General features: G+C 52.2%; 1 protein-coding gene across 10 annotated transcripts in view; it reads right to left on the bottom strand.

The window, feature by feature from the left end:
• Window positions 1-3,441: 3,441 nt before the first annotated feature.
• Window positions 3,442-13,621, bottom strand: part of Dab2ip (DAB2 interacting protein) — a 162,923-nt gene continuing 152,743 nt past the window's right edge. For 9 of the 10 annotated variants that reach the window (XM_071600893.1, XM_071600900.1, XM_027937047.2 and 6 more), the window contains 3 exons: window positions 12,572-12,765; window positions 7,376-7,463; window positions 3,442-6,584 (listed from right to left, as the gene is read on the bottom strand). In XM_071600893.1, the coding sequence (XP_071456994.1) occupies window positions 6,417-6,584; window positions 7,376-7,463; window positions 12,572-12,765 (450 nt within the window). In that variant the 3' untranslated portion in view covers window positions 3,442-6,416. The remainder of the gene's footprint in view (window positions 6,585-7,375; window positions 7,464-12,571; window positions 12,766-13,621) is intronic. The other variant, XM_071600895.1, reaches the window with a different exon arrangement.

Raw genomic sequence — 13,621 nt, 5'->3', positions numbered from 1 at the left:
TTCTCAGGAACTTCAGTTCAGTCCCCTGCACTTTCTGGGGCCATGAGGCTACAACACCCCCTGGTCCCAAACCATGTCCTCAGCCCCCCCTTCCTTTCTCTGACCTCCTAGCTAAGGTCATCCACCAGGGGTCAGCACAACTCTGGCCATATTTGGAAGTTTCCCAGTCTGGTGCCTTGGAGCTGGTCTTTTTCATCTATTGTGCTGGGTTCTTTCAACCTGAATTCAGGGGTCCTTCTTTCACTCTGGAAGATGTGAAGCTATTGTTCCTTTGATAATTTTATGCCTGCCTTTTTCTCTTTCCTCTTTCAGGAATTCCTAGTAGTTGGCTGTTGGACAGACTGTACTGAGCCTCTAGATTCTGCCCCCTGGCCCACTCTCCTTTTTTTCGTTTGTGTATTTTAATCTGTTTCTGGAAGAATGTATCCACTTTGCATTCTGTCTTTTCTATTGGATATTTTATTTTTATAAATAATAGAAAAGGAATGCTTTCTTGGTCTTGTTTCTTTTCATCGCATCCTGTTCTTGTTTGCTCTGTCCGAAGATATTACAGGTTTTTGTTGTTGTCCTTTAAGTTTCTGTGTGTCTTCTCCACAATATATGTTTCCTTTTTCGGGTTGGTTGACTTGACTAAATCCCTCTCATGTGGTAATGTTTTCTTCAACTGTCGGAGGTCCTCGGTTTATGCACTCTTTGGGGCATCTACGTACACGTGTGCATGCACAGGCAGCATTAGCGGATGGTTGCCAGTCTGGGATACTGGAACAGTGACTCAGGCTTTTCATTGAGGAAGCATCTGGAAATCTCTGGGATGCTAATTTTTCCAAAGAGCTTTCCAGTCAGCTGCCTGGGGGATAGGCACCTGGCTTGAGAGGCTTGGGGAACAGCAAAGGGACTGTGGGGAGAGGAAAGGGGGCAGCCCTGGGGGCAGAGGCTCACTTGCCCCCTGCCTCGTTTGATGTTCCCAAGTCCAGAACACACCTGTTTCAGTTTCTCCAGGGAACAAATGGCCAGCCCCTTCCCAGCAGACATGGGAGTGCTAGTCTCCTGGTTGGACAGAGCAGCGGTTCGGGACGGGATGGTCCCAGTTTCAGCCTGATGCGCTGACTGGCCCGTGATGTGTGGGATGGGGCTCCCACTCCCTGAGCCTCTGGGGCTCCTCGGCTCCTTCAGTTTCTGGAGGGATTTAATCGCATTCCTTCATCAGCTACCCTCTAACCATACTTTCCCAATTCTCTTATCTCCTCCCACATTCATTTTGTCCTTCCAGGTTATAACCCTTTTATTTCTTTCCAATCAGGACAGTGAGGTTTGGGGGAAGGAAAAGAGATACATGCATGTAGCCAATATACTCTGTTCAGTGAGAAGACTCATTTCTTTTAATTCTACTAACTTGATTTTTTTTTTTTTTTACTTCCTGGTGGTGTTGGCTTTTAAATTTTGTTTACCTCCAACCTCTAGTTTCACTGCCTCAGGGCCCAGGCTGTGGCCTGAACTTGTTCTCTGGGCAATTGGCTATAGTCAACTTGGGTGATGGTCCATGTTGTCATCAGAAGGAAAGTGTGTTAGGGCAAGGGCTTGCTGTACTCCTGCTTAGTGAACCTTATTATCAAAAGCCTCTAGGTTCTTATTTTTTGCTTCCTTGATGTGTAATAACCTCACACTGGTGGTGATATTCTCAAGCAATTGTTTCTTGTCTTTTTCTTTGGGTTTCCAGAAGTCTTTTTTGTTTTATTTCTTTTCTTCTTCTTCTTCTCCCAGCCCTTGTATCTTTGTTGTAAATGCCTTCTATCAACAGCAAGTGATTTCTCTTTGTCCAAGTCATTGCTATTTGGATGGCATCACCCCAGCAAAGGGATGCCAGTCCCTGGTCACCTGGACTGGGGACAGCAGTACAGGTACACTGAGGGGTCCATGGGCTTGGCAGTGGGGGGTGGCTGTGGGAGGCGAGTTAGGCTTTCAAGGGCTGGGGACGAGTGGGAGATGGAGATAAGACATCAGGTCCCTGTGGGCAGGACACTCTGACAGGCTCAGATGAGGTGAGAGAGACAAAAGAGCTGAGAGCTGACCGGGCACTCTGGAAAGCTGTGGGCCAGGCGCAGAGACTGAAGGTCCACCAGCCAAAGAGCCAGCAGGAGGCAGGGCTGTGGGGATGGCCAGGGCTGCCTTGGGAGGGCACAGAGGGCCTTCGGGCCTGTGGCTGCAGAGGGAGGGCTGGCTTAGCTGGGTGATGATGGGCCTGGGAAGGTGAGGGCGTCGAGGGACAGGAGGCCTGGCTCTCAGAATTAGATGGCTGGCCGGGGCCAACCAGGCGTCCCCGGGAGCACAGCGTGAACTGGAACGTGGTTCTTACTTTCTCCTGCAGCACTCAGCCACCTAGAGTGTGGCCACTGGGTCGACCCAGGACTGATGTGCTTGAACCCTGTTGCTGAGGGGCTGAGGAGGGACACGGGGCCTGATCTTGGTGGGGAAGGCCAGGGGACATGACAGAATCATCTGTGGACAGGGACTGCTGTAAGGGGAGGCGGACTTGACAGAGGACAAGGCATGGTGGCTGGCCCTTGGGGGCAGATCTACTTAGACAATGCTGTCCTAGGCTGGAGCTGCTGGCTGGAGTAAAGGGGCAGGGCCAGTCCCCAGGTGGAGTCAGAGGACCTACGCAGGCAACGGACTAGACATATCCCTGCCCTGGCAGAGCCTCAGTCGCGTCTGTCCAGGTTTTGATGGTTTGGATTGGGCTTGGCCTTGCCCTCCTACAGCGGGATTCTCCATGCATTCACCCTAGGGGGTTACAACACACTGAAAGATGGGACCTTGAGCTGCTGCGGGTGGGCAGGGCCCAGGGCTTCAAGGGTCTCCTGTGCCACAGGTGCAGCTGAAGGGGCTCAGGGGCTGGTTTATTCCAAATGAGGGAAGCTGGTTCCACCCTGCAGGTGGGTCTGGCTTGGGAGAGACTGCGTTGGCTTTTGTGGGTATTGAAACCTTGGGAATATTTAGTCCAGCTCAGCCATGCCTTGCTGGTGACCCTGGGTCAACCTCTTGTGTTCCCTGATCCCCTCTTTCCTAGAGCTAGATTTGATGGATGGGAAGTCATTTCATGCAGAGCCTGGAAGAAGCTGGGGTCTGCTGCAGGGAATGTGTAGTGGCCATTCTATCTCCTTGGAGGTAGGGGAACCCACAGACCCCCCACTGCCAAGCACAAGGGGTCTGGGGAGGGTCTTCGTGAGTCTTCAGAGACTCCACCCTGGAGGAGGAGGGGCAAGTCCAGGTCACCCAGTGAGCACTGCCAAGCTGGAGACTGCAGGATTCAGGGGTTGTGAGGCCCCGGCCCCACCAGAGTGGACCAAGCGTGAGCCCCTTTCAAGTGCAGCAGCAGCCCAAGACTTGGCTCATTCCTATAAAATCACCCAAGACACAGATAAATGGAGAGACGAGTCAGGATTAAAATAGCTAAATAAATCTTTAATATTTCTAATTGCAAATGTACAGAAATTGCACAGCCACACAGAGTCTTAGAACACCAACAACTTTCTCTGTACATTATTACACGGTTAAAAGTCATGGCTGGAAGGAGGAGCTCCAGCCAAACTCCAACATTTGCATTTTTTCCTTTTCACATACTTACAAAAGGGGGGAACTAGGACACGGTGGGGGGTGGGGGGCGGCTTTATGGCCGCGTGTGTAGAAAAGAGGGGCTGTTTCCCTGGACGGTCTGGCTCCTGCAGACGGACAGGTGTGAGGGAACAGTGTCCCTCAGGACAGGTGCTCTGGGGGAGGGGGTGTGTGTGGAGCTCTGGCCCTGGACCCCCCTTCCAGGCGGTCAGAAAAAGTCTTCATTTACAGGAAGTTTGGCAGTTTCCTTCACCCTGAACATATGAGTTGAGCAAAAAAATGTCAGGTTTCTCTGTTGGCAGGGGAGGGGCAGCCTTTTCTAGCAATCTGGGGACTTTGTCTCCCCTGAGCAGGGACCATCCTTTCCTCAGGGACCTCTGGCAACCCTAGCCCGGGCTGCGGGCAGGGCCCAGCCCTGGGAACACAAGTTTCCTGTGGCCTCAGGTAGGAGTCCTCTTTACTGGACCCATCAGGGCCTGTGTCCCCATCAACCGCCACCCAGACAGCACGCCGCAAAGCCACAAGTAAATGCCAGAAGGAGGGAAAAGACAGAAACCCCTGGATCCCAAAGCGCTCTGTCCTGCCCAGCACTTCTCTCTAGATCACAAAATACAATACAAACCATCAGGAGAGCAGCAGTCCCGGCAGCCCTCGCAGCACCAGGACTAAAGGACTATGTACAACCTTGGGTGAAATAGTTACATTACAGTCAAACACCAAGAACATTTACAAAAATCGTCAGACTTGCAATTAAGATAAAAATCTGTGAAGAGTCTGTACACTTTTACAGTTTTTGCACTAGGTAAGTAAGGCTCTCGGCCTGAGAGCTCACAACCCCCTCCAAGGGTAGCCAGCACCGGCCACAGCAGCTGGCCCCCGCACCCTCCTCTCCAGGCCCTGGGGACCTCCCTGTATTGCTAAGAGGTGCTCAGTTCGAGGTCACGCTACGAGGCATCTGCGGGAGGGGTGGGGTGGGTAGGGGAGGAGAGCAGGGCTCCCTGGCAGTGAAGATGACACTGGCCAGAGGAGGACACACCTGGAGCCAGGCCCTGCCTGTGTGGCCACCCTGGTCTGAAATGCACAGGTGCAGAGTTGTGGACAGGAATGGGGGCAGGAAGGGGTGGCAGCAGGACCTCAGCCCCACCTCCTTCCTTCCTGAGGTCTCTGGCCCTTGGCAGTGCAGCCCTCTCCACCAGCATGTCTCTAGCCTAACTCTCCCTCCCGAGTGCAGCCGCTGTCACCTGCCCATGGGCCCAGGAAGGGGTGCAGCGTGGCTCTGGCCACCCCTCCAGCACTTCTGCCCTTCCTGGGAGACTCTGTGGCACTTTCCAGCCCCAGAGACAGAGGTGGCGGCTCCTGCAGCTCGCCCAGCCCTGGCTCTGCTGCCATGGGCCAAGGCCCCAGCTCCTGGCCTAGGTGACCCAGGGCCAGGGCTTGGAATCTGTAGGGCCTGGGAACAGATGGGGCCAAGAGACCCCAGCTCCTGCCCATCTATGTTCGGCAAAGGGGGGAGGGGCAGATATGCTACAGAACAGCCTGGAGTTGAGGGAAGCCAGCCCCAGCTGTGAGAGTGCCCCTCCCCTGTCTGCAGCGCCCGGGTCCTTGGCTGGGGCCGGGAGGGGTGAGGAGGGCGGCTGCGCCGGGCCCGGTGCAGGCTGCTGCTGTCTTGAGAGGGAGCAAGGCTAACATCCTCCAGGGCCGCTATTTCCCATGCAGTGCGCACGCTCAATTTAAAAGGCCCCTGTGTTCCAGCAAGCGAGCAAGCGGGCTTTTGTTTCTAATGCATACTGTGAAAGGAAAAAAAATCACAGTTATCCACCTTCTCAGGGCCTGCAGGGTTAGAATTTCTTCTTTTAAACCATCAGAGGAAAGATCACCTTTTCAGGGGCAGTACCAGCTGGCCACTCCCCTCAGGGCCACTGTGCCAGGAAGCACTGGGCCCTGGAGAAGGCAGCTGCAATGCACAGTGCCACTGGGCAGCTCTGCCCAGCTCTTTGGCTTCTGGGTGTCCCAGAGCAATAGCCCAGGCCCATGTGGCAAGTGTAGAAGGCTCTGGATCCTCCCCACGGGCATAAAGGCCCCAAAGAAAAAGCCATGATCCTCACAGGTCTACTTGGCAACGTGACTAAAGAAAAGGTGATGGTGCGAGTCTGGGACAGGGGCAGGTGGGAGTGAATCCTCAGTTCCTCACAGCCAGGCAGGGTCCCCGATGGGCCGCATGCAGTGGCAAGTGGGGCAGAGACAGGCAGGGGACACGGAACCCCTGCCTTGGTGACCTCCCCCACATCTCTCTGCCTGCCAACCAGCCCATCAATTTCCGGGCCCCACAAGGCAGAGGCCTGGCAGCCAGAGTTCTGGGCCCCCAGCAGGCTAGAGGAAGCCACAGGAGTGGCCCCTGGCCCTTAACTGCCCCCTCTCCAGCAGCTCCCTCCCTGGTGAGGTGGGGTACATGCACTTGGCCGGGTCAAGGAGGAGAAGGTGACACACATCAAATTCAGTAACCAACAGACATGTGTTTGGCAGCCCTGTCCCCACTCCCCCACGTGCAGTCTCTTCTGCCTGCACCCAGACACGCTCCTTGGCGGAAGAGGAGGGGCACGGCTGGTGGCCCACCTCGCGCTGCAGCAGTCTCTCGCGCTCCCTCTGCGGCCGCCTCCTGCACAGCGGGCAAGGGGAGGGGGCGCCTCGGCCTCCTGCCACCCGCACTGGGGCTGCAACTGTGGGGGCGCCTCCCCGGCCGAGACCCTGCCCTGGGCCACCATAGTCCCCCTCTCCTTAGGTAGGTTCCTCCCTCCTCGGGCAGGTTAACAATTGCTGCTGTTTCTGAACTCGCCGTTCTCAGTAATCTGCAATTTGGTGGGGTTGGTGGGGGAGATGCCGTTACGGGCTTGCATGCTGTACCTCTCTTTCAGCTGGGTCAGCGCACTCATGAGGCGGGCGTTGGCAGCGTCCAGTGAGGCGATGCGCTTCTCCTGCGGGCAGGGAGGGCATTAGGGGACCCAAGATGAGCTCAGGCCACAGGGAGAAGCATGCCCCTGTGAAGTGCCCTGGGGCCAGGGGTACCTAGAAGAGCTGGCTGGGCAGGCAGGGCGGGCCGGGGTGCCACAGGCAGAGCACAGGTCATGCACCAGGCTTCAGAGCAGCTGGCACAATGGGGCGATGGCTCTGTCCACCATGGACTGAGCTCTCAGTGCCTATTTCTTAAACCTGAGCGGCTCTCACAGTGGTGTGTATGGCCACCTGAGGCTTCATGGGCAGGCATCTCACTCATGTGCACATGGACACCCACAGAGGTTACAGCTCCTCATCTTTGCAGTTTATAATCTGAACAAGACCTGGCCTACTGCTGGGCAACCGAGGGAGGTGTGCAGTCATGAGTTAGGGACTGAAGCCGGTGTCCCCTTCAAGTCTCCTCTCTAAAGCTGTGGCTTCCAAACTGCATTGAAACAAGAGACCCAGTGCTTCCTCTGCCCAGCCAGCCGTCAACTCCCTGCCTCTAGCCCTTCCAGTAGTGTCCACTCTTTAGTCAGCACCTTCCCTGGTGAAGGGTATACCCACAAAGTGCTCCAGCAAGCAGGGAGCACCCCCCTCCACCCCAGCTTGTGCTACTGAGTTTGTGGCCCAAAGAGACCACAGGCTTCACAGAGCAGAGATCCTCAGCTTCTGCCAAAGTAGACTGAGGATTTTGGAGAAACCAAGTAACCCGCTCCTCACACCAAGTCCTCTATCACCTGTGGCTAACCAAAGGGCCAAAGCTCCCCACCTGTGCATCAATGATCTTCTGTTTGGAGTCTACAGCTGCTTGCATCTCTGCATGGTCCTTCTTCAACTCCTCCTCCACTGACATCAACCTGGGAGACACAGGGACAGTCAGATTGGCACTGGAGGGAGCAGGAAAGGGTAAGGCTTTGTGGGAAAGCCCACCACACCTGCATGGGGTGGAGACCATACATTAGGAGTCCCTCCTTGGGCCACAGACTTGCCACCCACACTTGCTGGAGCAGAGGCCCCCCCAGTGGCTGCCATGTCCGGCTGTTCCTTCCTCTCAAATCCCCAGAAGGCCCTGGGGGCGTCCCTTTCTTGATGTTCTTCTAGGAACCAAGGTAGGTAGGTGGTGGGACAGGGTTGGATCTTCATAACTCTCAGAGCAAGGCATTTGGTGCTACACCACAGGACTCATGGTGCAGGGGGAAGATGAAGGGTCTGAAAGGCTCTGGAACATTCTCCACCCCCCATTCACCGAGGTCGTGTGCTGCTGTGCTAGGCACTTGCGGTATGAAAATGAATGGGAAGCCGTGTGCAGTAGAGCAACTACACCCCACACTGGCACTGTGGGAAACTGGGGTCCATGGGATGCAGTGCAGGGAGCAGCTACCTGACCAGGACAGCAACTGTACCTCAGGCCCCTGAAGGACAGGCTTGGAGGGAGCACATGGAGAAGATGAGGAGAAGAACCCTCTGAAATGCTCTGGCCCGTCTATCTTTCCCAGAGCCCCTGGCCTCAACTCACTCCAGTCTAGGTGCCATTGACACCAGTCACTGCTGCCTTCCAAGCCCCTGTGGCCTCTGCCTATCTCTGGCCACTGCTCTGCAGACCCCTGTCCTGCGTGCCCCAGGAAACGGAGTTCCATGAGCTCTGGCTTGCTCCACATGCTTCTCAGAGCAGCCACCTACTCCCAAGGCCACACTTCCATCTCCACCCACCCTCACAATTCCTCCAGCCCAGCTAGTCCACTCTTGGTGGAGCCCAAGGGATCAGCGGTGCTGAGGCAGGTGCCCCACATGGCTGCTGAGGACCGAAGGACCATTGTTAGGAGTGTTGACCAGGCTGTGCCAAAGCAGATGCCTCTCCAGGGAGGCAGGACACTGAGAAGAGCTTGTGTGTACGGGGTGGGGGTGTTAGGTGGTATCGATTAAGGGAAATTATATTAGAAGAGCATTGGATTTATAACCCTGCCTTAAAAAGAAGCAAACAAGGGCTGGGGATGTGGCTCAAGCGATGGCGCACTCGCCTGGCATGCGTGCGGCCCGGGTTCGATCCTCAGCACCACATACAAAGATGTTGTGTCCGCCGATAACTAAAAAATAAATGTTAAAAATTCTCTCTCTCTCTCTCTCCCCCTCTCTTAAAAAAAAAAAAAAGAAGCAAACAAACAAGAAAACTGAGCACAATATCTGAAACCAAGGTTTTCAGACACCAAACAGGCACCAGCATATGATTCCCAAGAGAAGGTGAGCCAAGGAGGCGACAGAGAAGGGGAAGCTGCAGCCTCGCTAGGCTGAGGACACATAGGAAGTTCAGAAAAGGTGAAGACAGGTTTTCCAGTGTGCAAAGTACTGTGCAGAGACAACTGCATAGGTTTCCCGAGGGGTCCCTTGGGTCTTTAGATGAATCATGAATACTGGGGGCAGCATGCATGTGAGAAAAGTTCTAGGCAAGAGCTACTGGAAAGAACTATACAAATCAATCTCAGGGACAGCCGGTACTGCTACCTGCTAGAGGAGGAAGAGACCCTGACAGGGATCCCCAAAAGGAAACTGCCTCAATGGCAGGGCCAAAGCAGGCCTAGTAGCAATACCCACTCTTGCAAAGCTTGAAAGTGAACCCTGGAAGGGTAAAGCTGCTTCCCAGTCACCCAGAAGAAACACAAAACATGTAGCACCGAACTATCAAATCCACAATGTCTGGCATCCAAACAAAAATTTTTTACTAATTTTTCTCCTGGTTATGGGTTTTATTTTCCCATAAATAAAATAAAACCCATAACCAGGAGAAAAATTAGTAAAAAGACTCACATGTCACAGATGACAGAATTAGTAGGCAAGGACATCAAAACAACTATTTTACATATATCCTACATAGTCAAAAAAATAGAAGTATAAGGATGTCAAGATAAAAATCAAATTCTAGAGATGAAAAATACAGTATCAGAAGTAAAGATTATTTCCAGGTGTGGTGGTACACACCTGTCATCCAGAGGCTTAGGAGGCTAAGACAAGAGGACCAGGAATTCAGGTCAGCCTCATGAATTTTAGTAAGGTCCTAAGCAACTTAGTGAGACTGTCTCAAAATAAAAAATAAAAAGGACTTGGGATGTGGCTCAGGTTTAAGCGCCCTTGGGTTCAATCCCCAGTACCCACATCCAAAATAAGTAAAATAAAAATTATTAGATAAAGTTAACAGCAGATTTGACACTAAAAAGAAATAAGTAGCAAACTGGACAATGTAGAAATTATTTAAGAAAAAATACACACAGACAATAGAGCATCAGTGCAATGAAGGATGATACAAAGCGGCTCAACCTCTGAGTGACGGGAGCCCCAGATAAGGTGGGGGAAGTAGGACCCTACATCTGCAAATCCACAGCATAATAAGCCCAAGAAACGAAGGAAGCCAGACCAAGTCTTCTTATAACAAACTGCTGTCCAAAAGCGATAAAGAAAAAACATTTTTTTTCCTGAGGTGCTAAGGGTGGAACCCAGGGCCTTGTGTATATCAGGCAAGTGCTCTACTGTGGAGTTACCCCAGCCCAAGAATACTATCCTAGAACCAGCCAGAGAAAAGGCACATAAATATAGAGAAACAAGGTTGATGATAAAGTCCCTGTCATTAGAGCCTAAGGGAGGGGGCGCAACTGGGCCCAAAGTCTGTTGCTGTTAACAGCCCATACCACTGAAACAGGCGGCCACAACAGCAGAGTGGAAAAGTTGCAGTGAGACCACACAAAACAATGAACTGTCCTTTAGAGAAGGCTTGCCACCCCGGGCCCAGAGCAGTAGGGAGGTAGAGCCAATAAGCCAACAATGGAGACAAAACAGAATTATTAAAAAATCCACCATTCAAAAGAAGGCCGAAAAAAGGTAAGAAAGGCTACAAATAGGAAACAAATAGCAAGACAAACAAAATCATGCTAATGATTACATTAAATGTAAACGTCTCAACACTCTAATTAAACAGCAAAAAAAAAAAGAAGACCCAACAATAAAGTAATTTATACACATAGATGGTGTGATGGTCTAAACATCTGTTTTCTCCCAAATTCACAGGATGAAAGCTAACCTCCAGGGTGATGGCATTAATAGGTGGAGCGTCTGGGAGTGATTAAGTCAAGAGGTCTCTGTCCTCATGAACGGGATCAGTGCCCTAAAGAAGCCAGAGGGAGCTTGTTTACCTTTCTGCCATGTAAGGATATACCCACAAGGCACTATCTGCAAAGGAGGGCCCTCGGCAGACACTAAATCTGCTGTACCTTGATTTTGAACATGCCAGCCTTCAGAACCATGAGCAAAAAACTTCTGTTGTTTATGAGTTACCCAGTCTAAGGTATTCTGTTGTAGTGGCTTAAATGATCTAAGACAATGGGCTGAAGGTACAAAGATAATGAAAGGGCACAAATCAAAAGAAAGTTGGTGTGGCTATATTTGACAACCCAAGTTTCAGAGCGAGACATATCATGAAAGATAAAGACGTGATTTTATAATGAAAATGAGGTCAGTTTATCAATAGTTCATAATGCTCAAAGTACAGGCACCTAAGAATAGAATTTCAGTGTAAATAAAGCAAAAGCAATAGAAACGAAAGAAGAACTATATGAATTATGATTGGCCACCTCAAAATCTTTTTCTCATGGACTGGCAGAACAGCAGTAAACAAGTGGATAGAAAAAGCAAGAAGAATACAGAAGACCCAAACAACACTATCAACCAAACTGACCTCGCTGACATTTACAATAGGGAGGAGATTAACCAGCATAATTTAGGAGAGATACACGTGTTAAGTAAGCCATTGCATTTAGAGCAGAAACCTCAGAGAACAGGTATAAAGAGGCGGAGGTGGGCAGGGTGAAAATGTTTCCATTCTTGGAACCACACCAGGGGAGCCAAGAGCAGAGCTGGAGGTCAAGTGAACACAGGTCTCTAGTCACTGGTTTCAGCTCACGTTAACCACTACACAATGAACATCACCACAAGTTAGTGAAGCCACAGTAGTCAGGAAGAGAGAAGCAGGTGGTCTAAACAGGAGGAATTTGGGAAGGGCCAACTGTGGACAAAGCATGGGGCCAGATAAGGGAACTTCCTGGTTACTAAACATCTGTTTAATCTGTCCAGGTAACAGGGTCTTAGACTGTGCAAGTAAATAGATATGAATCCAAATGTCTTTCCTCTTGTGCCATAAGAAAGTGTACTCCAAGATGGGACCTTGAGGGTTGGCCTGGATGCCACACCTACACTGTACCTCATCTGCCTACCTACCACAGGTGGAAAGAGAGGCACGGGGGGGCAACACAGGACCTGACAAGCCATCAACAAAGATGAGAGCCATCATTAAAACCAACTGTACCCCAGGCAACTCGGGCAAGCTGAAACTCAACAAACCCCAAATCAGTCACTATCCCTTTCCCTCTCCCCCTGAACAGCAACTCTTCCCACCTGGCACCCTGACACACATACCCCCAGACCTCTCAATAGAAATCTGGGGGTGGAGTTGAAAAAATGATACAATTAAAAATAGATGTGTTTCTGAACTCTGTTATCAAGTAATTTTGCATAAGGTAAAAATATAGTTCATGGTGATTACCTAAATGAAAAAAAGAAACCTGGGGGTTATTGTGTCTGGCCCCTGCCTCCCACCCTCACTTTCAGAACGTAACTGACATTCCTTTATCCTGCTCTGAATGGGTCCTGCCTTTCCTAACACCCCAAGCCCAGCTTCTACACTCCTGCAGGACCCTCCAGGAGCTGGCCCAGCCTCCCTCCTGCTTTCCCCAACTCTGCACTCGGCCATCAACAAGCCAGCACCATGGGGGCTGTCTACATGCCAGGACTGGCGCACGGCCCCATGGCCTGGGATGCTGCCTTCCCCTTTCCCCCTTCAGCAAATCAGCAACTACCCAGGCCAGGGGCACTGAGGCTCGCCCACAGACCGCGGCCTCGAGGGCAGTGGACAGGCTGCCCTCACCTGCTGATTATGCCTTTCATCTGGATGTCCTTATCTTCTTGCTGCCGCCGCAGCCGCTCTTCCCCCTCCTCCAGCCGCGCCTGGTACTCCAGCACCAGCTTCTGCGTCGTCTCCTCCTGGCACTTGAACAGGGTCTCATATTCCTCCAGCTTCTTGGTGGAGATCCGCAGCTTGTCCTGCAGCACTGCCAGGTCCTGCCAGGAGGGCAGAGTGCCACGGCACAGCACCCGGGACAGAGAGCACAGCCTCGTCAGCCTGAGTGGGGCACAGGTGGGAGGGAGCCGGGAGGGGAATGGCCCAGTAGCTGTGATGAGACTCAAGCCTGTCCCCACCCAGGAGTCTCTCCTCTCTAACCTCCCAGTCTGACTAGTACAGCTACAAGGGAGATGAAGGCTCAAAAACTCAAATCTCAGGACTGACAGTGTAACTAGGACCTTGAGCTTTCTTTTAATGATAAACAAAGGTTTTAAAACCCTAAGATACACGACGATATCCTAAGCACCTGGAAGTGGGGGCTCTGCAGGAGGGGAAGCTGAAGCCTAGATGATGCGACTGAATCATATGGTGACTGATCAGCAGGCTGAGATCCTAAGGACAGGATCCTACAGACAGGATCTCAGGTGATGGCACAGAGAGAAGTGAAAGGTAAAGGCAAGGTGGTTTGGGCTTTCTGTATCGGACTCAAAGGGAGGCACAAGGGGGCAAGAGACGCCTTCTGGAGGCTATGTGGGCTACAGGAGGAGCAGCTTCCTCTGAACAAGAGGGAGGCAGGGGCAACCCCAGAAGCAAGAGGGGTTAGACATGTGAGGAAGCAGGTCTGAGGGGAGCAGGGAGCCTGGGGTGACGTCAGGTCGCCTCACTCCCTGCCAAACTCCGACTCTTGGAGCACTGTGTGCTGTGTTCCTGGGTCCCCTTTGCACAATTATGGTGAAAGCAGGTGCATGCAGCAGATCAAGGGGGTGGTGGAGAGTGGCAAATGCAGCATGGAAATGGACCTCACCCACAGCCAGGGAGAGGAAGCGCTGCCACCCTGACCCCTGGGACCTTGCT

This window comes from Marmota flaviventris, chromosome 13 (genome assembly GCF_047511675.1).
Source record: "Marmota flaviventris isolate mMarFla1 chromosome 13, mMarFla1.hap1, whole genome shotgun sequence".
Taxonomy (NCBI): domain Eukaryota; kingdom Metazoa; phylum Chordata; class Mammalia; order Rodentia; family Sciuridae; genus Marmota; species Marmota flaviventris.
This window is presented reverse-complemented; position numbering and strand designations above follow the sequence as displayed.